Raw genomic sequence first — 26,034 nt, 5'->3', positions numbered from 1 at the left:
TCTTTAGACATGTTGTACTTTTCTTAAATGTAGTTTGTAATTGACTAAAACAAGCAGACAACAAGATAATTGCGTTAACCTAAGTAACCAATGGTTGTTTTCCCCACAGGTGGGCAGGGTCTAGACGTTCTATCTAATACCAACTGGGTCTATTGACACAAATCTAAGGTTGCTACCCAAGCCGGCTGGTCATTTGTTCTATTGGTTCGGTTGCCAGAGACGCGAACCAGTCGTTCAGTCTTTTTGTTCTGTATCTATGGACGCAACCCAGTCGTTCATTCTAAATGTTCCATTGCCATACTGGCTGGCAACGTTCTTATCCCTTGCTTGCTAGCTAGCCAACTACGGCTAACTTACAGTCACGTCAAACGTCAAAAAGAATAACAACAGTAGCTGCATTTCCATTTGTTTAAGTTGTTTTCTAGTGACATTTATTTGGATACATCCATAACAATGAGCTAATGAAGCGCAATTTTGCCTTGCATAGAAAATGTGCTCTCTCGTCAGGACACTGTTGTTCAGAGGAGCTAGCCAACAACACAGCTAACACAATCACTTCAAACACTGAAGCTGTAAAGCTGCACTTCGCTTCATTTTACCTTTTTTCAATTTGACCTATTCTTTGTATATATCCATAAAAATTATGCCAGCTGATTCATGATTTTGACTGGCTGAGAATCGCTGCCTGCCTGTCTGTCTCTTCCCGACTCCCGAGCCCTACACATTCATTACTATGGGACAGGTGGAGGTCGAATTTGAATATTGAAACAATGTTGCAAATGTCGGAGAGACAGACAGCAAGGTTTATACAAATCTCCGCTGCTGAAAACTAAATGTTAGTATAAAAGAAATGAGAGATAATGTCTAGATGCTGTTTATAGTGGAGATCAAGTTTATACCATTAGAACTGCTGTAGCCAAAATGTTTGCTTCTTCACCAGGAATGGTCTAACTAATCCATACCTTTTTTGAAGGGAATAAACCACACACAGAGGGCCGTTTCCTGGACACAGATTAAGCCTAAGAGAAGGACAAACTGAATTGCTTTCATGGAGGACTGGCTTGACTTGTGAGGATGACCACAATTTATTTTCATCATGAGCAAAAGCTATTGTTTTTCTACCCAAAGTTGCAAAGAAAATGTTGTGATCCATTTAAGAGACTAGCAAAATGGTTGAAAGAGAGTGGCAGTAGCAGCAACAATGGCATCTAGTGGGCAAAACCTCTTACTTTCACACTAATTTATTGCAAACGACTTCAATGGCTAATTTCTCTGAACAGGTCAAGAAAACATCACCAGATTCACAGGGAATACATAACATAGGATAAAGAAGCAATACACCATGCCACAGCTCCATACTACTTGTCAGAAGAATGCTTATACTGTATACTGATTGTTGAGGTGGGATTGGCATGGAGTGTGGGGGGTCTGTGGATGGCTTTTGACAATGTTATTGGATTCCCTATGTCTTACTCAATGGTAGGAAGAAGTTTGGTCCAAATCTGATGTTCGGTACTATATTTAGTGAATATTATGTGAATCCTAAAAATGTAAAGGGCCAATTTGGGTGCAATCAATTAGCTTAATTTGAAAATACAGTAAAAAAAATAAAATAAAAAATAACATGCAGGAATTCTAATCATATCTATTTCTAACTACAGAAACGATTTCAGAACAATCTGAGATGATGGGTGTCATGGCTTGCTGAAATGACATGGAACGACTCTGCAGGGATAGAGAGAGAAGTGTGAGTGCGTTGTGTGTGAGTTTTTGTGGCCGTCACACTCCCATGAGGCTTCTGTCACGCAAAAATCTGTCCAAACTGTTGTCAGATGGTTCCCTTGGACACAGCCTCGCCAAGTGATGTCATCTGCACAGAAAACACTCCATGTTTGTCATGGTCTGTCTGTCTGCTCCTGGTGGCTTCCAGCCAACCTTCTTCCCTTACATCTCCCTTCTCTGGTGTGCAATCATGATGGGATTCAGCTTGTCACCATAGGTACAGGATACTGCATTGTGAGTCTGTTTCACTGTTCAGATGGCGGAACTACTGAAGTCTATTCTTTGAAGCTTAAAGAGGTCCTCCAGTGATTTTTGAACTTGTCCTGTTGAAAATTGATATCCCAAGTATAAATATGGTACACACACTAAAGGGTATGAAAATATGTTTTGAGCAAAATAGTGTTTTTAGACACAACTGCAAACTTCAAGGAGTGGGGCGATCAAGGAGTTGGTCTGATGGGAAGTCGTGATGTCATCGGCCTCCACCTTGCTTGAGGAACAATAGAGGACCAATAGAGAACAAAAGAGGAAAGGCCCACCCCTCCCACTTGTACCATTTCATGACTTACCTGGACCACCTATTGAGATGTGCCTTTTGTTAAGTAAATCAGGTGTTAAATAAGGGTGAAAAGGAGGCTGGAGTGCCGCTTTAAAGACTTACTCTAGTTTCCTTTTCACCTCACAAGCAAGAGGGGAGGCCGATGACATCACATCAGACCAACTCCTTAAATGGTTTACACTGAAGTTTGCAGTTGTCTAAGAAACACTATTTTGCTCAAAACATATTTTTTACCCTTGCTGTATTTATACTTGGGATATTGTTTTTCAACAGGAAAAGTTAAAACAGGAAAGTAAAAAATATAGCTGGAGTTCCTTTTGTAGCGTATGGTATGCTCTGTGTCTGTCTCAGTCACAACTTTGTGTGTGTGTGTGTGTGTGCTTATAAAAAGAGAGACTGGCAGTTTACCTGATCTACTGTATATTATCTTTGACTACCTCGGCTTATGCTATATGTTTGTTTGCACTTCTGTTTTGTGGTTGAATTGCTTGCCCAAATTAGGCCACTGACTTTCACATTGGAACACTGATCCTTGAAATGGATCTCGTTTGAGGAAATGTTCTCCTATAAAGAGTAGACCTAACATCACTGAGTACACTCAGTTCTCTAAAGTGCTTCCCCCCTTCTCTTCGTTCTACTACATGGTGCTTTTGATCTGAGCTGAGTTTACACACACACACGTTTTGTTCTTCTTCTAAAATTAATTTCCATTCAAAATCCTTTTTACCCTAACCCCTAACCCTTACCATAATCCTAACCTTAACCCAAACCCTAAAATCTAACTCCTAACCCTAAACTTAACCGCTAACCACTTACCCTTAACCTAACCCTAATTGTAACCCTAACCCTAACCCCAAAGTTAAAATAGCCTATGTCTTCATGGGGAATTTTCCTTGTTTCACTATCCTTGTGGGGACCCACCCACACACACACACACATACACACACAGGCCTACAGAGAGTACAGGCATATGCTCATGCTGAGGTTATGGTGTGGTAGAGATGGAATGGTGATATCAGCCTGTGAATCTCACTGATCCAAGTACACACATGTTGGAATTTGCTGCTTCTTGTCTGTCCCATTAATCTCTATTATAAACCTCCAGTTCATGGTCAAATCATCTGTGTTAAGGTCTCAGTAAGTATAAAAAATTAGTGCATTTAAAAAATATCGAACTTCCAGCTATTTTCAACCAGTTAAAAGTTAGATTGTTTTTCTTTTACAGTGAATGAGATTAGACCAACAGAGAAAATATAGCCCAATCAAAAAACATGTAAGTAAGCTAGGTTAATATAAAACACATGCTATTTTAGAATGATAGTCAAAATATTCATCAGGAATTTATACCCTTTAGTAAATGGACAACACGGGAACAACAAAATAAACCAAATTGTTTTTAATGCTTAAAAATGTAACGCACACATTATAGTAAAGTATGAAAGGCTATATATGTAAATAGTAGTCAAACGCATTTAGGTGAGCATATACAGTGAGTGCAGACCAAGTCCAGACAGGATTAGATATGTGTTTGATAAGTGCTTTTTCATGCACACACTGATGGAATCACACACTTGTTATTATTAAGATGTGGCCGTTCAGACATAGGCTGGTTTGAGCTGATTCTCTGTTGGTTTTGTGGTGAAAGGGACTCAGGATTGGGTAAAATAATCTAGGTCACTAGGGGCTGGATGGGGGTGGGCGTTTCAATCATAAGGGCCACTTACTGTAATATGTGAGGGTCGTGAGACGGGGGTGTTGGCAGGGGCTATGGTGATGCTACTGGTAATCTTGCTGTTGCCTTTGACGTGGCAGCCATTGGTCAGTACTGGTGTCCTTGGCTCCCACCCGGGGGTGTGGCATGGGCCACCAGACTGGCTCTGGGTTATACCATTAATAGACTGGATGTAGGGGCTCCCAAGGTGGATGTGGATCTTGTTGTCCTCTGTGGTGATGACGCTGGGACCAGTGCTGTTGGACCTCTGTAGCTGCCAGCCGTTCTGCCTCTCCGGGCTCACCCGGAACACGGCTTGACCTATGACCTTAGCGGATTCAAGCGATCCAGAGCTGACTGTTAGCATCTGGATGGGAGAGCCAGTGTGGTCAGGTGACACTGACCTGGAGGAATCTGGGGACATGACTGAGACGGGTGTCATGGTGAGAGGGGAGAGGGCTCTGTCTGGGCTCTTTGTTCTGGCCACTGGGGAGATGGCAGCATTTGGGATGATGGTGATTCTCTGTTTTGGTGGGGCTCCGCTGGTGGGGATGACGGCGGTGCTGGTATAGGATAAGGCATTGTCAGAGGTGGGGCTACTAATCTCCAGCATGGCCATGTTGAGCCCATGGTCTGGCGTTACCTTGATGTGTAAGGGCTTCCCTGGGGTGTGTGCAAGCATCACATCTCCTTTCTGGAAAAAGTTACCGTTCAACACTTTGCCCTTAATGGGATGGTGATTGTCGTTTCCGTTGGGTGAAGGTATGCTGAATCGCCTCACATGATTGTTTTGGTGGGTCAAGCTTTCAATGTTGTTCAGCGGAGATGAGTTGCACTTGTTGATGACACGATCCTCATTTTGATTTGGGTCCTCTACATCAATCTCCTCATACAGTTTACCGCTGAGCGCCAGCGGACTCAAGCTCCTGTAGTCAGGTGGCAGGGTGTCTGCGGGCTCCGTCTGCACCTCTTTGGTAGACAGGTGGAGGTCTGAGAAGCATCGGCCAGTCATGCCGGGCCGGAGGCTCTTGCTGAATCGGCGGTACCGCTCAAGCTCATGGGTCAGTCCCTCCATCTCCCTGGCCAGCTCCCTGTTCCTGACCTCCTGCTGGGTCAGCCTCTTCTGCAGGGTGGAGCTGTCCATCTGCACCCGACAGATTGACTCCTCTGTCCCCATCAGCCTCTGGACCTTCTCCTTGAGAGCCTCCACCTCCCTTTTGAGGAGGACAGACTTGACCTGCTCCTCCTGGAGTCGCCTGAGGAGGAGGTGCTCCTGGTTGTTCTCCTTCTTCTCTGCCAGCTGGTACTTGGAGAGCTCCCTCCGGGACTCCTCCAGCTCCTCTCCCAGAGCCCTTGCTCTCTCCTGCTCCTTGGAGCACCTCCTCTCCAAGGACTCAAAGTCCTCCTCTGCCTTCATCAGCTCTCCCTCCATCACTCCCTTCTGCATGAGTCTCCGCCTCAGTCTATCTACCTCCTGGTTGAGTTCTTTGACTTTGTTGTCTTCCTGTTGGTAGCCGTGGTTAGTGTTGTCCAGCAGGGGGCACTTCACTTCTTTACATAACTCCCCCTTTTTGACCTCCAGTATCAGAATCCTTTTTTTCATGGCGCTAACTTTGCTTTGCAGATCCCCACCTCTATCCTCCTCTGCCCTCAGCCTCACTCGCAGCGCGTCCCGCTCTTTCACCACACTCTGAATCCTGTCCTCCAGCTCTGCTTTAGACCTCAGTGCCTTGCGGCTCTCCTCGATGGGTTTCTCTGTGGCTGTTGACACGCTGTCACTCTCAGCCTGGAGTTTCCCATCCTTCTTCTCCTGGAGTTTCTCCTCTGTCTGCCTGAGTCGCTCAGCCATGTTCTTCCTCTCTTCAACCAGTACCACTGTGAGTGTTCTCAGCTTGGCAAAGTCCTGTCTCAACGCCCCCTCAGATCTTTCCAGCTGGACCTCGATGGCTTCCAGTTCCCTTACCCGCACCCTGAGGGTATCCAGCTCTCCAGACAGCTGCTTGGTGCTGGCCCTCTCCTTCTCCAGGCTGCCCTTCAGAGCGCTGCACTCCTGCCTGCCTTTCGCCAGAGCCTCCTCCAGTCTGTCCAGCTCGCTGATCCGGCCGTTCAGCTTGTCCACCTCGGCCTTCAGGCTGCGGCTCTGGCTGGTCTCCCTCCCAAGTTTGCGGTCCAGGTCCCGGCATTGGTCCCCCATTCGGATCAGCTCCTCGTCCTTTCCTTCCATCTCCACCACCCTCCTCCTCAGCTGTTCCACCTCTGAGAGCAAGCCAGGGGTTGTTGCGCACCCTTCTCTCCCGTGGCCGAGCCTGTCCCTCAGCTCCTGCAGTTCGTCCTCGGCCCTCTGGAAGGCGCCCCTGGTCCCCTCCAGCTCGTCCAGCTTTCGACTGAGGGCAGCCAACCGTTGACGCAGCTGTCGGTTCTGGGTGTCCTCATTGGCCAGTTTGGCCATCATGGCTTCCTGGTTGAGGCGGAAGTGGGAAGCTTGTTTGTGTAGCTCCGCCTCCAGACGAAGTGATTTAAGCTCCTCCTCTTTTGTCCTGGAATGGGTGGAGTTTAGCTCCTGTTGGGCGTGGTCAGCGATTTCTGTCAGTTTCTGGACGCGTTTGCTCTGCTGTGAAAGCTGATTCGTCAGGTGCTGCTGCTCATCAACAACCAACAATGCAAAAGACTTGAGTTTAGTCAGCTCTTCCTTTAAAGCAGAGACCTCTCTCTTGCTCTCCTCCTCCTTTCTTTCCCGGTAGGCTTTCTCCTGGATGAGCAGTAATTTCAGCCTGTAGAAGAGGGAGACAAACAAAAGGATGTGATTCAAAGAGAAGGTGTGGTTTAACTTAGTGATGTAACATATTTAAAAGTCTACAACTTGACTTCTGTTCAAGGTTTACGAGCCTTTAACTTCAATCAAATGCAGACATGAAATAGCTGCCTGTATTTGTCTTTCATCTGATTGCAATGTTATCCAGTGTGTGGAAGTTCCCCCACACTCCCTTTCCTCTGTCTACTACAGTACACTGCTGAGCTGGTGAGCGAATGTTCAGACAGGAAATGTACCATGTCCATGACGGAGACATCATTTCCTCCCTGTTCCCTGGCCCTCTGTGCTCTCTCTAGGAACAATCTCTGTTCCTTCACCCGACCCGTGTGTGTGTGTGTGTGTTGCCCTTCTCATTTCCCTCCAGTCTCCACATCCCTGTCCTGCTGACGTTTGCGAGGATGTTTTGACAGGCATCACAGACGGTGCCTTGGCAAGGAGCAGTTGGTTAATTAATTTCACCATACACACCAACATAAACATGTGTTTGAATACACACAAACATTATACATATACACATACATAAATACACACACAAAAACAAACACACATACTGACGTTAGCAAACACATAGCTAATGTTTGTTCACATTATTTTGACATTTATTTGATATTCATTGTTTTGTGTTGTAACACATTTTTTCCCATTAAGGCAAGAACATATTTACAGTGACGGACGCCTGGGTTTGTATAGGGCAGGGCTAGCGTGCGGAATTACAGAAAACTTCAGAAACCCTCAATGATGTAAGCTCTTGCATGGAGCTTTATTACTTTTTATTAATTTGCAATGCAATTTAGTAGTTTATTTTCTCTGTAAATATGTATGGGGTTGTTTTTATGAGCATTTTTTTGGCATGTCTTACGTTTTACTACAATACCGAAATGCTAATGAGCTGGATGACTGTCAGTGCTCAATGGGGATTTTCTCTCATGCACACACACACGTGTACACACGTGTACACACACACACACACACATACACATACAGGCCCAAAATACAGCCTAACTACAGAAATCTACAGCAGCTAGACAAACAGATCACAAAGTTTAGCCTACATTGTACACGTTTACAGTATTTCTTCATTGACAAACTGAGAATTCCGTGTTGTTATATTTCTATTTCACTTGATACATTTTAAATCTTCTCACTGAAAATTCCCAACTGATTTATAATCCACATGGTTCAGAATGCTGGAAAATCAATGCCGGGAGCGCAGCTGGGAAATCTAAATGGAGTTTGGGATTAGCTCATCTCTCTACCCGTAAATGTGATTTGTGATAGTGACCATATTCAACATTTTGTGTTTGTGTGTGAATATTTAGGCTAATGTAGCCTATAATTTAGAGCAATAGCAATTAAGAGGAATATTTTATAATGGTTTAGCTGCCTTATTATTATTCGTGTAATAGGCTACCTTCTCTTTAGACTGAGAATTGCTTTTAGATGTTAGGCTAACTGTTGGGTGTATTTCGTTTTTCTAGACTTATCTGATAAGTTGTTGAGGTAAGTTATCCAAATCAATGTATGGGCGGAATGTTAAGTTGAGTGTTTGTAGGAAAGTGAAGCCAAATACTGTAAGCATAATTTAGCACGTTATCATTATTTTGTATCATAACTCTAAGTTATGTGTAGGCTAATAAGAACAACAAACCTAAATCCATCCCTGTATTATAGGGTAAGGCAACTAGATTCAACCACGGGCCGATTTTTGTCGGAGCGGATGGTCGGGGGGCCGGAACATAATTATAATAATTTGTACACTGTAAATTGACCACAACTAAGCCCAATAAGAGTATTTGAAAATAACAATAATTGTATACCTTGATTACATTGAGACATGATCACATATGTCCCTTTTTCTTTTGTCCCCCCCACCCAAAAAAAATATGTTTTACTCAAAGGGACTATACTGTAGCATGTTCTGAGTTCATTTGGGTTAGTTCCTACCTGATCTGTATGTCCGTAAAGTCTCAGATCAAATCCTATTCCCTCTCCGCTCTCCCACCTCTCCTTCCCGTAGTTCCCAGTAATGTGGACATTCCAGGCAGAAAACCAACATTATGAGAAGTGTTCTCCACACACCCCCAGCCAGACAGTACAGCCCTAGAGCCCATTACATCATCAACAGTACCTTATAAGGGGCTCTGTGATGTACAGCCTCTACCGTGTGTGAGTGCGTGTACATGTACATGTACATGTAAGCATCATGAACAATTTGTTTGTCATGTTTGCTACTCTGTGTGCAAACATATCTTAGTGTGTGCATGCATGCATATGTGTGTGTGTGCATGCGTGCTCGTGTGTATGTGTGTGTGTGTGTGTACTGGATTTAAGCCTATTCCAGATGAGGTCATGTTGCAGCCATGCCAGAGAGGCTGATGGGAAGGACAGAGGAAGAGAGTGTACTCAGAGAGAGATCGAAAGAGAGAAGAGGGACCTCACACTCAATCTCAGTTCTAACAAGTTACTTGGCAACACTCACATTAGTGTACAGTACAGAGACTGGTGTGTGTGTGTGTGTGTGTGTGTGTGTGTGTGTATGTGTGTGTGTGTGTTGTGTGGAGCCACATGTTTGTGCTAGCCCCCGTGCCTGGGGCCTGATAACCTGACTGAAGGATGACATCATCATAGGTCTGCAATCACATCCACATGTGTAGCGGTATGCTCCATCACTCTCTTTTCCCTCTCTATTTCTGGTACATGGGACAGATGCATTGAGGTGTAATCCATATAGGGTGTTCTATAGGTGCACCGAAATGCTTTCCCCTCAGGAACACTGGCCGAGGCACACACACACACACACACACAAACACACACACACACACTTGTAGGCTCTCTCAAACACATATACATGTGTTCACATACGCATACGCTTACATATACAGTGCCTTTGTTAAAAAGGGGGGGATCCCAGCTTTCCATTCCTACTTTATTTATTTCTCAACTTCTAAATGCTCGAACTACACCACTTTAAACCCAGAGTATTTAGCAGCAGCATGGTGAAGCGTGTGCATAAAGATGGCGGCCCCCATGTACTTACCACAAACGGCTCCTTTGCTAAGTTCACCGTATTGTACAGTGCTCTCCATTACTCTTTTTTTGTATTGGCATTAGCACAGTATACATGATCCCAATCTCAAAGACGGCGGCAAATTCTAAAAAGTAGATTGATCTGATTTATAGGTACATTGAACCGTGTCGCACGCCGTAGTTTAAAAAGTCTGTGGCTAGTGCTCAAACGAAGATGTCATATCTGAATTCCTCCATCTTTATGCACCTTAGCCATGTGCTGTGAGTGCATAGGGGAGAGTGGGGCTAAATGTAACACAGGTCAATTGTAGAGTAACTTGGGGTAAAACGCCACCCTACTTAAACATTTTTTGGGAGTGACTTAAATTGTGATGAGACAGATTACATTTTTATTTGAGCAAAAGTAGTGGCAACCAGGGAAAGTGTTAGGGGGAAAATGGTGACATTAAGTGTTTTCTGTGAGAAGCACAGGCAGGGGGCATTTTACCCCGGGTGGAAGTTTAACCAAGTTACCCGAACAGGTAGGGCTAGATTATATTCACTGTGTTTATGCAATTTTTTGACCCCCAAAACAAGGGACACACACAAACACACACCTGTTTGACACGCACTCATCTACACCAATGACTGTATATGAATGGAAAAAGCCATCAATCACGTGACAGCATTCAAATCAAATCAAATCAAATGTTATTGGTCACATACGCCGAATACAACAGGTGCAGACATTACAGTGAAATGCTTACTTACAGCCCTTAACCAACAGTGCATTTATTATAAACAAAAAAAATAATAATAGTACAAATAAAACAACAACAAAAAAAGTGTTGAGAAAAAAAAGAGCAGAAGTAAAATAAAGTGACAGTAGGGAGGCTATATATACAGGGGGGTACCGTTGCAGAGTCAATGTGCGGGGGCACCGGCTAGTTGAGGTAGTTGAGGTAATATGTACATGTGGGTAGAGTTAAAGTGACTATGCATAAATAATTAGCAGAGTAGCAGCAGCGTAAAAAGGATGGGTGCAAATAGTTTGCAGTGCAAATAGTCCGGGTAGCCATGATTAGCTGTTCAGGAGTCTTATGGCTTGGGGGTAGAAGCTGTTGAGAAGTCTTTTGGACCTAGACTTGGCACTCCGGTACCGCTTGCCGTGCGGTAGCAGAGAGAACAGTCTATGACTAGGGTGGCTGGAGTCTTTGACAATTTTGAGGGCCTTCCTCTGACACCGCCTGGTATAGAGGTCCTGGATGGCAGGAAGCTTGGCCCCAGTGATGTACTGGGCCGTACGCACTACCCTCTGTAGTGCCTTGCGGTCGGAGGCCAAGCAGTTGCCATACCAGGCGGTGATGCAACCAGTCAGGATGCTCTCGATGGTGCAGCTGTAGAATTTTTTGAGGATCTGAGGACCCATGCCAAATCTTTTCAGTCTCCTGAGGGGAATAGGCTTTGTCGTGCCCTCTTCACGACTGTCTTGGTGTGTTTGGACCATGATAGTTCGTTGGTGATGTGGACACCAAGGAACTTGAAGCTCTCAACCTGTTCCACTACAGCCCCGTCGATGAGAATGGGGGCGTGCTCAGTCCTCTTTTTTTTCCTGTAGTCCATAATCATCTCCTTTGTCTTGGTCACGTTGAGGGAGAGGTTGTTGTCCTGGCACCACACGGCCAGATCTCTGACCTCCTCCCTATAGGCTGTCTCATCGTTGTCGGTGATCAGGCCTACCACTGTTGTGTCGTCGGCAAACTTAATGATGGTGTTGGAGTCGTGCCTGGCCATGCAGTCATGGGTGAACAGAGAGTACAGGAGGGGACTGAGCACGCACCCCTGAGGGGCCCCCGTGTTGAGGATCAGTGTGGCAGATGTGTTGTTACCTACCCTTACCACCTGGGGGCGGCCCGTCAGGAAGTCCAGGATCCAGTTGCAGAGGGAGGTGTTTAGTCCCAGGATCCTTAGCTTAGTGATGAGCTTAGAGGGCACTATGGTGTTGAATGCTGAGCTGTAGTCAATGAATAGCATTCTCACGTAGGTGTTCCTCTTGTCCAGGTGGGAAAGGGCAGTGTGGAGTGCAATAGAGATTGCATCGTCTGTGGATCTGTTGGGGCGGTATGCAAATTGGAGTGCGTCTAGGGTTTCTGGGATAATGCTGTTGATGTGAGCCATGACCAGCCTTTCAAAGCACTTCATGGCTACAGACGTCAGTGCTACGGGTCGGTAGTCATTTAGGCAGGTTATCTTAGAGTCCTTGGGCACGGGGACTATGGTGGTCTGCTTGAAACATGTTGGTATTACAGACTCAGTCAGGGACATGTTGAAAATGTCAGTGAAGACACTTGCCAGTTGGTCAGCACATGCTCGGAGTACACGTCCTGGTAATCCTTCTGGCCCTGCGGCCTTGTGAATGTTGACCTGCTTAAAAGTCTTACTCACATCGGCTACGGAGAGCGTGATCACATAGTCATCCGGAACAGCTGGTGCTCTCATGCATGCTTCAGTGTTGCTTGCCTCGAAGCGAGCATAGAAGTGGTTTAGCTCGTCTGGTAGGCTTGTGTCACTGGGCAGCTCGCAGCTGTGCTTCCCTTTGTAGTCTGTAATAGTTTTCAAGCCCTGCCACATCCAACGAGCGTCAGAGCCAGTGTAGTACGATTCAATCTTAGTCCTGTATTGACTCTTTGCCTGTTTGATGGTTCGTCGGAGGTCATAGCGGGATTTCTTATAAGCGTCCGGGTTAGAGTCCCGTTCCTTGAAAGCGGCAGCTCTACCCTTTAGCTCATTGCGGATGTTTCCTGTAATCCATGGCTTCTGGTTGGGGTATGTACGTATGGTCACTGTGGGGACGACATCATCGATGCACTTATTGATGAAGCCAGTGACTGATGTGGTGTACTCCTCAATGCTGTCTGAAGAATCCCGGAACATGTTCCAGTCTGTGCTAGCAAAACAGTCCTGTAGTTTAGCATCTGCGTCATCTGACCACCTTTTTATTAACCGAGTCACTGGTGCTTCCTGCTTTAGTTTTTGCTTATAAGCAGGAATCAGGAGGATAGAGTTATGGTCAGATTTGCCAAATGGAGGGCGAGGGAGAGCTTTGTATGCGTCTCTGTGTGTGGAGTAAAGGTGGTCTAGAGTTTTTTTTCCTCTGGTTGCACATTTAACATGCTGGTAGAAATTAGGTAGAGCGGATTTAAGTTTCCCTGCATTAAAGTCCCCGGCCACTAGGAGCGCTGCATCTGGATGAGCGTTTTCCTGTTGATTAATGGCCTTGTACAACTCATTCAGTGCAATCTTAATGCCAGCATTGGTTTGTGGTGGTAAATAGACAGCTATGAAAAAATATAGATGAAAACTCTCTTGGTAAATAGTGTGGTCTACAGCTTATCATAAGATACTCTACCTCAGGCGAGCAAAACCTCGAGACTTCCTTAGTATTTGATTTTGTGCACCAGCTGTTGTTTACAAATATACACAGACCGCCACCCCTTGTCTTACCGTAGTCAGCCGTTCTGTCCTGCCGATGTAGCGTATAGCCTGCTAGCTGAATGTTATCATTGTCGTCGTTCAGCCACGACTCGGTGAAACATAAGATATTACAGTTTTTAATGTCCCGTTGGTAGGATAACCGTAACCTTAAGTCATCCACTTTATTTTCAAATGATTGAACGTTGGCTAATAGGATTGATGGAAGAGGCAGTTTACTCGCTCGCCGTCGGATCCTTACAAGGCACCCCGATCTACGTCCACGATATCTCCGTCTCTTCCTCACGCGAATGACGGGATTTGGGCCTTGTCGGGTGTCTGTATGATATCCTTCGCGGCCGCCTCGTTGAAGAAAAAATCTTCGTCCAATACGAGGTGAGTAATCGCTGTCCTGATATCCAGAAGCTCTTTTTGGTTATAAGAGACGATGGCAGAAACATTATGTACAAAATAAATTACAAATAACGCGGAAAAACACACATAATAGTACAATTGGTTAGAGGGCTGTAAAACGGCAGCCATCTTCTCCGGCGCTGTTCTCTCACGAAGACTCAATAGCACATTTGAAGCCAAGGAAGTTTGTTAATCGGTTCAAGGAAATACACCTTGTGTAATCAAAACCATTGTTGGTAACATGATTGTCTTAAAAAAAAAAGATTGACCACTAAGATTGCCATTCCCATTCAGTATAATGGGGGTCCTGTTTTCTGAAAACAATGCCTGCAGTACCGCGGTCGGCCTTGAAATTAATGGTTTCAACGAGAGGGGGCAGTCGATCTTCTCTGATCCTCCCCCCCCTCACACACACACACACACACACACACACACACACACACACTTTCCCCCTTCATTCAGTCACACAGAAATATGCACTTGGGGCTCTCTCTCTTTCCCTTGGGAACTGATTCTCTAGAGGAACAGCATTGTGGCTAAACACTGGTCAATTCACTCTGAGGAGGAAATAGACGTTTTTCCCTCCTTTTTGCTGGAGAAAAAGCCTCAAGTCCCCAATTAAGGATGAAATATGTCCCCTGTGACATGCCGTCATCACACAAGCATTTCCAAAACAGCCCAAAGACTCTGGAAACGTTTCTATTTATAGAAGGGAGTGTTGGTGAGTGTGTGTGTGTGTATGTATGTATGTGAATTAGTCAGCATAGGACTAAAGCTCTGGCCAAACACACGCACACACACACACACACACACACACAGACAGACAGACACAGGAGGGAGTCAGCTCATGTGACATCCATTAAACCTGGACCAAACTGATTAGCAGCATGTGGCTCCAATTCCAATAGCAAATAACAGCAACAACACTGTAATAGCCCTGATGCTTTCAGGTAGTAGTTTACAATGAATGCAGGAACTACTGTACGTTGTGCAATTCATAAGTGTGGTAGCACTTTTTTTAAATCCATTTAACTCGGTCTGGAGTTTTACCTGGTCTGTTCCCATGGTCAGGGAAAAACTCCTGTTCACTACCTATGAATACTGTATAATCAATTATTTGGAAACTGAAGGAATGGGATGTGTATCAGACAGTGGTCATCATTCCAGCCCAATCCACAATCCTAGAATAGTTCAGGAATGTATTCTTCCTTCCTCCCTTGAAGTAGCTTAGGCCTATGGGGTGGCAGATGGCCTAGCGGTTAGAGCGTTGGATCAGTAACTGAAAGGTTACTAGTTTGAAACCCTGCGCAGAAAAATCTGCTGATGCGCCTTTGAGCAAGGCACTTAACCCTAATTGCACCATGGTCATCGTTGATAATGGCAGACCCTGGCTGTGATCCCACCCTCCGACGGTGTCTCAGGGGGATTTGGGATATGCAAAAAAAACATTTCCAATTCACACATGCTTATTAATACACACTTGTACATGTGTGAAATGGTGCATGTTGTGCACCAAATTACTATACGCCCTGACATAACTGGATAGGTGAAAGCTATGTGATGGAAGCCTTGCAGATGGTGACACCTACACCACTAACTCTAAACACAGGGTTCATGGGGTCCTGTTTCGCTTCAAGGAGGGGCTGGCTGCCTCATTTCCTGTCCACAATTACATGGATGATTGGATCCCTCAAAGGCATTTCCAGGAAAGCCCTCAAACATGACTGCCATGTAATAGGCCTGTTATATGAGGAGAGCTCTCTCTCTTTTCCTCTCTCTTTTCCTCTTTCTCTCTCTCTCTCTCTCTCTCTCTCTCTCTCTCTCTCTCTCTCTCTCTCTCTCTCTCTCTCTCTCTCTCTCTCTCTCTCTCTCTCTCTCTCTTTCTTTCTCCCTCTCTCTTTCCCTCTCTACGGCTTTGCCTTCTCTCCACTGTTTGAGAGGTATCATTTCTAGAGATGTAGAGATTTCTTTGAACCACAGTTGGTGATGAGTCCACCAGTTGGCCAGCACTCCATCCCTCTCAGGGTAATTAAGAAGGCAGAACAGAGATGCACAGTGAGCTGCTGTTCACTAGTTATCATACACTGCTACACTGCCGTAGCTGCATGTTGTGCACCCTATTCAACATAATACTAGAACTCAGGCAATTGATCAGAATGGGTTTTGAACAACAATTGTGACTTTTATGAAACTGATGTTTGTAACAATCCTGTTGCTGGTTGCAGTTATCTGCTTGAGCTCACTATTTATTAAATTGTGTACATCTCTTATGTCCCTGTCAGTGGTAGGCCATAATCAGCAGTGTGTGCATGTGTGTCGGGGGTTTTACCCCATCAAATCATGGCCAGTGTTGAGTCAAGCAGGGCCTCCCTGCTGTCCTAAACGCCTCTAGTCTGCTCTTTTATAAAGAACTGACTCCATTGTTTCATGTCAAGCCAAACTACTCAGAGGAGTTCAGTTGTGATTTATAACTGATCTGTCTGAGGAAAAAAAGGATTGCGTAAATTAGGGCTGTGTGTTTGGAGTTTGGCAGACTCCAGAGCCTGTTCTCAACAGAGTCCTCTGTGCAAGGCAACTGTAATCCTTCGGGCTGTGGTATCCCCTTATTTTCCCCTGACCCTTCTCAATGGCACTATAGCAAAGTTCAGCCAACGATTGAGACCAGCAGTTCAGACTATGGATTCACTTAGGCCTATTTGGAAATTATTGGCTATATCAATAACCAATAGTTCTGAATGAACCCATCAGTTTATACTGTAACAATAGAGTTGTACCTTCTGAATGAGTTTGCAGTGCCAGATCCTCCTGTTAATGGCCCTGACACATCACTGGCTGAGTGGACTGATGTGTGAGCATGGAGGACAGATGAAACAGCTGGTTTCCATGACGACTCGGCCAAATTTACACTGTCCTCAGTCCTGTCCATCGGGACGACCAATTAATACATTTTATTGACACCCTTGATAAAGATTAGCAAATATTACTGTATAACATTAATTATTCAAATACTGAGCTATATTGTATGCGCAAAAAAATTGGGAAAATATATTATTTTATACTAATACAATTGCTCAGAGAAAGATATTTTGTTTAAAAATGAACAATTTGTTTAGAAAGCAATAATTAAAATACTGATTCTCATTTCGACACCAAAGAGCTCTCTTTTTATGTAATCTGACCAAAGCACCGGTTCCAATCCAAGTGCAAATGTCGTTTAGCAAACTCCATTTGTTGGATTACGTGAAAATAGAGCTGTTTGGCCACGCAGAAAAGAACCCCATACCTTCTGTAAAATATGGTGGTGGAACTTTGATGTGATGGGGCTATATTGCTTCCACTGGTCCTGGGGCCCTTGTTAAGGTCAACGGCATCATGAACTTTACTCAGTATTCTGTATGGTCCAAGATCCCTCCCAATGTGTTCTCCAACAGGTTCATTATTCTCGCAAGGTGAGGTATTAAAAGTTCTTGAAAATAGGGTGTCAATAATGTTTGTTAAATTAAATCTCTTTCTCTGAGCAATTGTATTAGTATCAAATAATATAATTTCCCCAAAAGATTTAGCATACAATACAGCTCAGTATTTGAGTTATTTATTTTATACAGTTATTTTTCCTTATCTTTACAAGGGTGTCAATAATTTCGGACCTCAACTGTATAGATACACTGAGTGTACAAAACATTATGAACACCTGATCTTTCCATGACATAGACTGACCAGGTGAATCCAGGTGAAAGCTATGATCCCTTATTGATATCACTTGTTAAATCCACTTCAATCAGTGTATATGAAGGGTAGGAGACTGGTTAAAGAAGGATTTTTAAGCCTTAAGACAATTGAGACATGGATTGTGTACGTATGCCATTCAGAGGGTGAATGGGCAAAACAAAAGATGTAAGTGCCTTTGAACGGGGTATGGTAGTAGGTGCCAGGTGCACCGGTTTGTGTCAAGAACCGCAACACTGCTGGGTTTTTCACGCTCAACAGTTTCCCGTGTGTATCAAGAATGATCCACCACCCAAAGGACATCCAGCCAACTTGACACAACTGTGGGAAGCATTGGAGTCAACATGGGCCAGCATCCCTGTGGAACGCTTTCGACACCTTGTAGAGTCCATGCCCCGATGAATAGAGACTGTTCTGAGGGGGGGTTGCAACTCAATATTAGGAAGGTGTTCTAAATGTTTTGTACACTCAGTGTAATATCGTGATATGTAATTGTATCAATTCTTTCCCCCCATCCCTATCTCTCTGTCTTTCCCTCTCTCTGTCTGCGACTGTCTCCTTCTCTCCTTCTCTTTCCCTCACCCTTGGGGACTGGCTTGGAGTGGCCATCTGTTATGTGATGATGCCACAAGACTCTCTTACATTCAGAGGGTTTTGATGAGATCATTCGAACAATCCCGTCAATTTTGGGACGCGTTTGAGAGAACATGAAAGAGTTTGGAGAAGGTTGCTGTTGTGGGGCGAGATTTTAAGACGTGCGAGTGAGTAGAAGATAATGCACACAGACGTGTGCGTGTGCGCATTGAACATGTGTGTGTGTCGTCAACAACATGTGTGAGCAGTTAACACTTAAGACCTGTCAACCTAATGACGGGGAATAGAAAACTCACATAGATTCAAAGCATGGTCTGATGTCTGGGGTTTGAGCAGTCAGATCACTGCATTCTGATAGACATGTGTAATCATGCTGTAACACGCAATGATGGCCTAATCATACTATAACACGCAATGATTACATCATCCTTCACGCAATTAATAGCCTACAGTCTACAGTTCACGATCACAGCAGAACGTCTAGGCAAATCTCTGTATACACACTAGCTTGTAACTCTTCCACACAAACAAGTCTCTTACTCAATCTCTTTTATTTACCAGAGGATGGGGAAAGAGGGAGGGAAGGGGGATCAGATATTAAGTGGATGGCTTTAAACCACGAGTGGGTGGATTGAGAGAAGGAGGAAAGGATGGAGAGATTGAGAAATAGATATTAAGAGGAGAAGAGTGGGAGACATTCCTTACTGAGGCACTGTATATTATTTACTTAGAGGAGAGGAGGATAGATGAGAACTGGATAGAGAGATGGAAGGGCTGATAAACTTTAGATATGTTCCTGACTCAGTCGCTTGTCTTCTTTACGCAGGAGATGGGATGGAGTGATGACACAGAGAGAGAGAGAGATAAATGGCAGATTAAACGTGAGATACGTTCCCTGCTCAGTCTCTCATCTCCTACTTCCACTATTTCCTTTTTCCTCTCTAGCACTACTATGTGTAGTCTCTTGTCATAGCATGGATCATTTTATCTTTCTCTAATGTTTTTAGAGGTCATTATCACCGACTCACATCTCCAACCTTCTGTCTCCGTCAGGCTCCAAGGAATGTGTGTGTAGGAGTGTGTGTGTATTTTTAGAAAGGGAGAGAAGTAGAGGATAAATAATGCAGGAACAACAGTCTGATTGAACGAGTGTGTCTGATATCAAAGATAGACATGGCAAATGAAATGTAAGCCTTGTGAGGCTTAGAGTTCTGTGTGTGTGTATGCACACTGATCTCACTCTTCTAGAATGTTCTCAGTCCACCGGCACAATGCAATTTATTGTTGAGAAGAGGGTGAGACATGAGGGAGAGAGAGAGATAGGATGAAGTGGGAGAAAAACATAGACCCTTCACTCTTACCTGTCCTCATCTCACCCTCACCTAGAATCTCTTCGCTGTGTGTATGTGTGTGCTCGCATGTCAGTGAGAGGACTTGGCCATGGTGTACTGGCTGTCTTGTCTGTATGTCTGTAGTGCCTGCCTGTCTCAGTGCTAAATCGAGGTTAGCCAGGAATGCATGAGTAAGTCGCACGCTAGGCTACAGATCGCCTAACATGGCTGTGACAGTGACTGTGTCTACTGCTCATTATATTCATCATCCTAGATGTATCGCAAAGTGTGGTTTATGTTGATTGGTCTGAATCACAAGCTGTATGAATGGGTGAGCGAGATAGATATTCACTGTTATAAGTCTAACTACCTCCAGAGCCCACACCACATCTAATAACAATGTCACTTATTTGGACCCAAAATCGTCCTTTGGACACAGCCGCTGTCACTATATGGTTTTGCTCAGAAACACGTCTTTAACCCCAGTATCCCTCTCTGTGTAATCGCTGCTGTCCCAACCTGAAAGCCCACACATCTAAAGCTTTGGTGGCATACAAATGTGTGTGTGCAGGACTCTAGACTAACTTTTTCCACTGGTGGCATTGGTGCTACCAACCTTTTCTGTTGATTACACCAGCACATGATTTGGTCGCACCAATTTTCTACTACTGCGTACCAATAATGAATTGACCCATGTCCCATAATGTACCTGCATTCCATACAGAATCAGGCTAATAATGGCTAGCCATCTTTTAAATTAGCATGCCCTTGTGTTCTTACATTGATTTGGATAGATTTACTCAGGGTTCAACGCAGGGTTAATTAATATATTAACAGAACATGCAAGTCGAATTCTTACCGAATTCTGATGTGCACTTTAAAGATGTTAGAATAACTGTTCACATTTACTTTCCCCCAGCCAACAAGACGACTAACGAACAGCAAAATCACCAGCCTACATCAATCTACTATCCCACATAGTAGAAAAGGTATCTTATTCTATTGGTCAGCTTGTCTAGAAAGAAATATCCTTTTCCAAACAGACTCTGGGACAGTTGTAGGACGATAGATCCCAAATTCATACAACCAGTAGTTCTAGGCTACATAAAAAAAACATTAAAAAGCAATGAGTCTGATGCAACAGATCAGAACGTTTTGCTTAACATTTTGATAAACTATCAATTCTTCACATTATAATAGCACCAATGTGCACAAGGCAGTAGGCTACACACAAATGTTGGTTTCATAATGCAATTAGTGTTAGGCTATGGTTCAACCCAGCACTCAGAGAAACAACACGACAAAGGGAGTGGAAGAAACAAAAATATTTAATCAAAGTTAAAATTGTCTTAGTCCAAAAACAACTGAAGTAAAGGAACAGAGTGGGCTAGTCGGCTCCGGAGGAAGAAGAGGCTGAGGCAGGCAGGCAGGCAGGCAGGCAGGCAGGCAGGCAGACCGACAGGCAGGAAGGCAGGCAGGTTGGGAGATATGTCCGAAACGCTCTGGTAAGAACAACGATCTGGCGCCGGTGGAGAGCCATGCCCAGGAATAAGTAGTGCAGGTTGATGAGAGAATAGGATGCAGCTGCGTAGGCAGGAATCACTGGAAACAACCCGCAGCTGCACAGGAGAGGCAGATCCTGAGCACGCCCCCTGATCCACTCCAGACACACCCACATAAAGGGGACAAACACACATACAGATACAACAGAAAAAGAGGGGACAAAACAAGGAGGAAGGGAAACAGAAAAGGGAGAGACAAGCTGCCCACATAACAGTACCCCCCTCAATGGTCGCCACCTGGCGACCCACCAGGCCTGTCAGGGTTGTCGTGATGGAAGTCCGTGATCAGCTGAGGATCCAACACAAAACGCTTAGGGACCCAAGACCTCTCCTCTGGTCCATAACCTTCCCAATCGACTAGGTATTGGAGACCCCTACCCCGCCTCCGAGAGTCCAGGAGCCTACTGACGGTGTAGGCCGGATGGTCGTCAATGAGGCGAACAGGTGGAGGTGGATCAGCCGGCGGACACAAAAGGCTGGAGGACACAGGTTTCAGTTGGGAGACGTGGAAAGTAGGGTGTATCTTCATGGCTGAAGGCAACTTCAAACGAACCGCAGCGGGGTTAATGATGGACTCCACCACAAACGGACCCAGGTACCGAGGAGACAGCTTGCGTGATTTGGTACGAAGAGGTACGTTCTTAGATGACAGCCAAACCTCTTGACCAGGATGAAACACAGGTGCGGGAGTCCTGCTCCTATCCGCTGTTGTCTTGTTCCTGTCGGTGGTCCGAAGCAATGCTTCCCGAGCGTCGCTCCACACTCTCTGGCAGCGGCGGAGGTTCTCCTGAACCGAAGGAACAGCCAATTCCTTCTCCTGAGCAGGAAACAGAGGGGGTTGATAACCCATGGTAACCTCGAAGGGTGAAAGACCGGTGGCAGAGGCGGTGAGGGAGTTGTGGGCGTACTCTATCCAGGGCAGATGTTTGGCCCAGGATGATGGATGTTGAGCAGCCACACAACGAAGGGTTGCTTCGAGGTTTTGATTGGCTCTTTCTGTTTGACCGTTGGTCTGGGGATGAAACCCTGAGGACAGACTAACGGAAGCACCCAAAGCAGAACAGAAAACCTTCCAAACACGGGAAGTAAACTGTGGGCCTCTATCAGATACGATGTCCACAGGTATTCCATGGGGACGGAATACATGTTGGACTAGGAGGTCCGCTGTCTCACTGGCAGACGGTAATTTTGGTAATGCTATATAGTGGACAGATTTAGAGAATCTGTCCACAATGGTAAGTATAGTATCATTACCTTCAGACTTGGGTAGGCCGGTGACAAAATCCATGGCAATGTGGGACCAGGGACGGCTGGGAACTGGGAGGGGTAGCAGCAGCCCCGAAGGGGGACTGATGGGAGGCTTTGCCCCGAGCACAGGTTGAACAGGCTGCCACAAAAGCCCGAACGTCAGTTTCCATTGAAGGCCACCAAAAATGTCTCCTAAGCAGCGTCAACGTGCGTCTCATCCCAGGGTGACCAGCAAAACGGGAGGTGTGAATCCACTGCAACACCTGAGACCGGACCGTCTCGGGAACAAAGAGTAGGTTGGGAGGTCCATCACCCGGTCCCGGGTCCGTGGCAAGTGCAGTCTTCACAAGAGACTCGATCTCCCACTGAACAGCCGCCACGACGCATGAGGAAGGCAGGACTGCCTCAGGCTCGCTGGTCTCCGAAGGGTCAGCAAACTGGCGGGACAAAGCATCTGGTTTAACATTTCTTGACCCCGGTCTGTATGTAAGAATAAAGTTAAACCTACTAAAAAACAGGGCCCATCTGGCTTGGCGTGAGTTGAGTCTCTTAGTGGCTTGGATGTAAGCCAAGTTTTTGTGGTCAGTCCAGACCACAAACGGCAGTTCAGCTCCATCCAGCCAGTGCCGCCATTCTTCCAGTGCAAGCTTGACCGCCAGCAGTTCCCGGTTTCCAACGTCGTAATTCCGTTCTGTGGGTGACAATTTCTTGGAGAAAAAAGCACAGGGGTGAAGCTTTTGGTCAGTGGGGGAGCGCTGGGAGAGGACTGCTCCCACACCTGAGTCCGACGCGTCCACCTCCACAACAAACTGCAGAGAGGTATTGGGGTGTATCAACACGGGGGAGGTGGAAAACAGTTCCTTCAAAACCCCTACCGCCTGCTCCGCCTCAGGGGACCACCGAAAAGGGACTTTAGGAGATGTGAGTCTCGTAAGGGGTGCCACCACTCTACTAAAACCCTTAATGAATCTACGGTAGAAGTTAGCAAAGCCCAAAAATCGTTGAAGTTGCTTACGGGTGGTGGGTGTGGGCCATTCCGTCACTGCCCGGATCTTCTCGGGGTCCGCCTTCACCTGCCCGCTCTCAATTATGAATCCAAGGAACGATGTAGACTGTTTGTGGAACTCACACTTCTCTGCTTTGACGTACAGCTTGTTCTCCAAGAGCCGTTGAAGGACTTGACGGACGTGTGACTCATGCTCCTCGGGTGACTTGGAAAAAACAAGAATATCATCCAGGTATACAAAGACAAAACGGTTCAAAAAATCCCCTAAGAACATCGTTCACCATGGCTTCATTCAAACCGTTTAGAAATGCTCCTTGAAGTGCCACATTGTTCCACTTGGAGTCCGCTGCCAACGTCCAGAACTCAATAGAGTACTCTGCCACACTGTTAGAACCCTGCCTCAAATTAAAAAGTATCTTGGAGGAATTACCCACATGGTCAGGATGGTCAAAAACAGTCTTCAATTTAGCAGAGAAATCAGCAAAAGTCAATCCAGTCAAAGTTTGATCTGAGCACACAGCCTCAGCCCAAACCAGAGCTTTCCCTCTTAACAGCCCCAGAACATAATGTACTTTAGATGAATCAGTAGAAAACGACAGTGGTCTCTGCCGAAAAAATCAAGTCACACTGAAGCAAAAATCCCCGGCACTTGTCCAATTCTCCATTGAACGGTTCAGGCGACGTGACAGGGGGTTCCCGACGGAACGAAGCCTGCCTAGTGTCCGAGGAAACAACTTGGGGTGCATCAAACTGGGGGTCAGAGAGAGATGGAGAACTGATAACAGACAATTTAGAGACGTGTGTAGTTAACTGAGTCACCTGGTTCAGCAGTTGATGATTATCTTCCACAAGAGTCCGAATCAACTGGTCATGCTGTCCTAGCAACGTTCCTTGAGCCTGGATAGCTTGTTGGAAGCTGTCTTTGTTTGCCCCGTGCTGTTTCTCTGTTGGGTCCATGGCCAGATCGTTCTGTTAGGCTATGGTTCAACCCAGCACTCAGAGAAACAACACGACAAAGGGAGTGGAAGAAACAAAAATATTTAATCAAAGTTAAAATTGTCTTAGTCCAAAAACAACTGAAGTAAAGGAACAGAGTGGGCTAGTCGGCTCCGGAGGAAGAAGAGGCTGAGGCAGGCAGGCAGGCAGGCAGGCAGGCAGGCAGGCAGACCGACAGGCAGGAAGGCAGGCAGGTTGGGAGATATGTCCGAAACGCTCTGGTAAGAACAACGATCTGGCGCCGGTGGAGAGCCATGCCCAGGAATAAGTAGTGCAGGTTGATGAGAGAATAGGATGCAGCTGCGTAGGCAGGAATCACTGGAAACAACCCGCAGCTGCACAGGAGAGGCAGATCCTGAGCACGCCCCCTGATCCACTCCAGACACACCCACATAAAGGGGACAAACACACATACAGATACAACAGAAAAAGAGGGGACAAAACAAGGAGGAAGGGAAACAGAAAAGGGAGAGACAAGCTGCCCACATAACAATTAGCTGGAAAACACTGTTGTCAAAAGGGCACAGCACATGCAAGCGGTTTCAGGTGACAGAGATGAAAGCATCCGTTAGAAATGTAGAAAGAGGGGAGATCTAATATGCAACAACTAGCATGGGTTGCTAATATGACTAGGATTGTGCCTTTGGCTACTGGACAATGAAAGAAAGTTGATATATAAAAAATGGCCTCCGTGGATATGATCTGATTTTGGCTAGGCTACTTTGAAGCAAAGTAAGACATGCCTCATAATATGTATTAAAACGTTCAGGTTTCAAACAATTAAGTATATGTTTTCAAAATGCATACTGCCTCCAGCTCATTGCAAAGTGGTGTGTGACGCGCTGATGAAGCCTGCCTTCCATTGCCTATTGGCATGTTCACGTGCTAGTCGGAACTCCGAAATTTCCAAATTGCTAACTGGTTGTAGTTATACACGTGCCGCGTTCAACCAGTTAGAAAATGTATGTTTCCTAGTTCCTACTAGCATGTGAACGCAGCATATGCATCTGCTGTTTGAGATGCTGTAGCAGCAGCTCTCGTGCTCTCTGACAGATTTTCCACTCAAAGGCTCTGTATCTGTATGCTGTACGCGTGTGATAAATAAGATACATAACGAATATACAGTCGTGGTCAAAAGTTTTGAGAATGACACAAGCATTGGTCTTCACAAAGTTTGCTGCTTCAGTGTTTTTAGATATTTTTGTCAGATGTTACTATGGTATACTGAAGTATAATTACAAGCATTCCATACGTGTCAAAGGCTTTTATTGACAATTACATTACATTTATGCAAAGAGTCAATATTTGCAGTGTTGACCCTTCTTTTTCAAGACCTCTGCAATCCACCCTGGCATGCTGTCAATTAACTTCTGGGCCACATCCCGACTGATGGTAGCCCATTCTTGCATAATCAATGCTTGGAGTTTGTCAGAATTTGTGGGTTTTTGTTTGTCCACCCGCCTCTTGAGGATTGACCACAAGTTCTCAATGGGATTAAGGTCTGGGGCCATGTACCAAAAATTTTGATGTTTTGTTCCCCAAACCACTTCGTTATCACTTTTGCCTTATGGCAAGGCGCTCCATCATGCTGGAAAAGGCGTTGTTCGTCACCAAACTGTTCTTGGATGGTTGGGAGAAGTTGCTCTCGGAGGATGTGTTGGTACCATTCTTTATTCATGGCTGTGTTCTTAGGCAAAATTGTGAGTGAGCCCACTCCCTTGGCTGAGAAGCAACATGAATGGTCTCAGGATGCTTTACTGTTGGCATGACACAGGACTGATGGTCCTCAGCAGTCCAATCCCTGTACCTTTTGCAG

At 45.4% G+C, this 26,034-nt stretch overlaps 1 protein-coding gene across 2 annotated transcripts in view; it reads right to left on the bottom strand.

Annotated features, from left to right (window-relative positions):
* Positions 1-3,722: 3,722 nt before the first annotated feature.
* LOC121571594 (filamin A-interacting protein 1-like) overlaps positions 3,723-26,034 on the bottom strand; it is a 63,647-nt gene continuing 41,335 nt past the window's right edge. Inside the window, exons 1-2 of one of the 2 annotated variants that reach the window (XR_006001726.1) lie at positions 8,809-8,877; positions 6,739-6,823 (exon numbers count right to left, since the gene is read on the bottom strand). Coding sequence is in view for 1 of the 2 variants with exons in the window: in XM_041883144.2 (XP_041739078.1) it covers positions 4,045-6,823 (2,779 nt within the window). In the remaining variant the exon portion in view is untranslated. Of the gene's footprint in view, positions 6,824-8,808; positions 8,878-26,034 lie in introns of those variants that run through there. The other variant, XM_041883144.2, reaches the window with a different exon arrangement.

This window comes from Coregonus clupeaformis, chromosome 40, assembly GCF_020615455.1.
Source record: "Coregonus clupeaformis isolate EN_2021a chromosome 40, ASM2061545v1, whole genome shotgun sequence".
Classification (NCBI taxonomy): Eukaryota; Metazoa; Chordata; class Actinopteri; order Salmoniformes; family Salmonidae; genus Coregonus; species Coregonus clupeaformis.
Note: the sequence above shows the minus strand (reverse complement) of the source record. Positions and strands in the feature narration are given on the sequence as shown.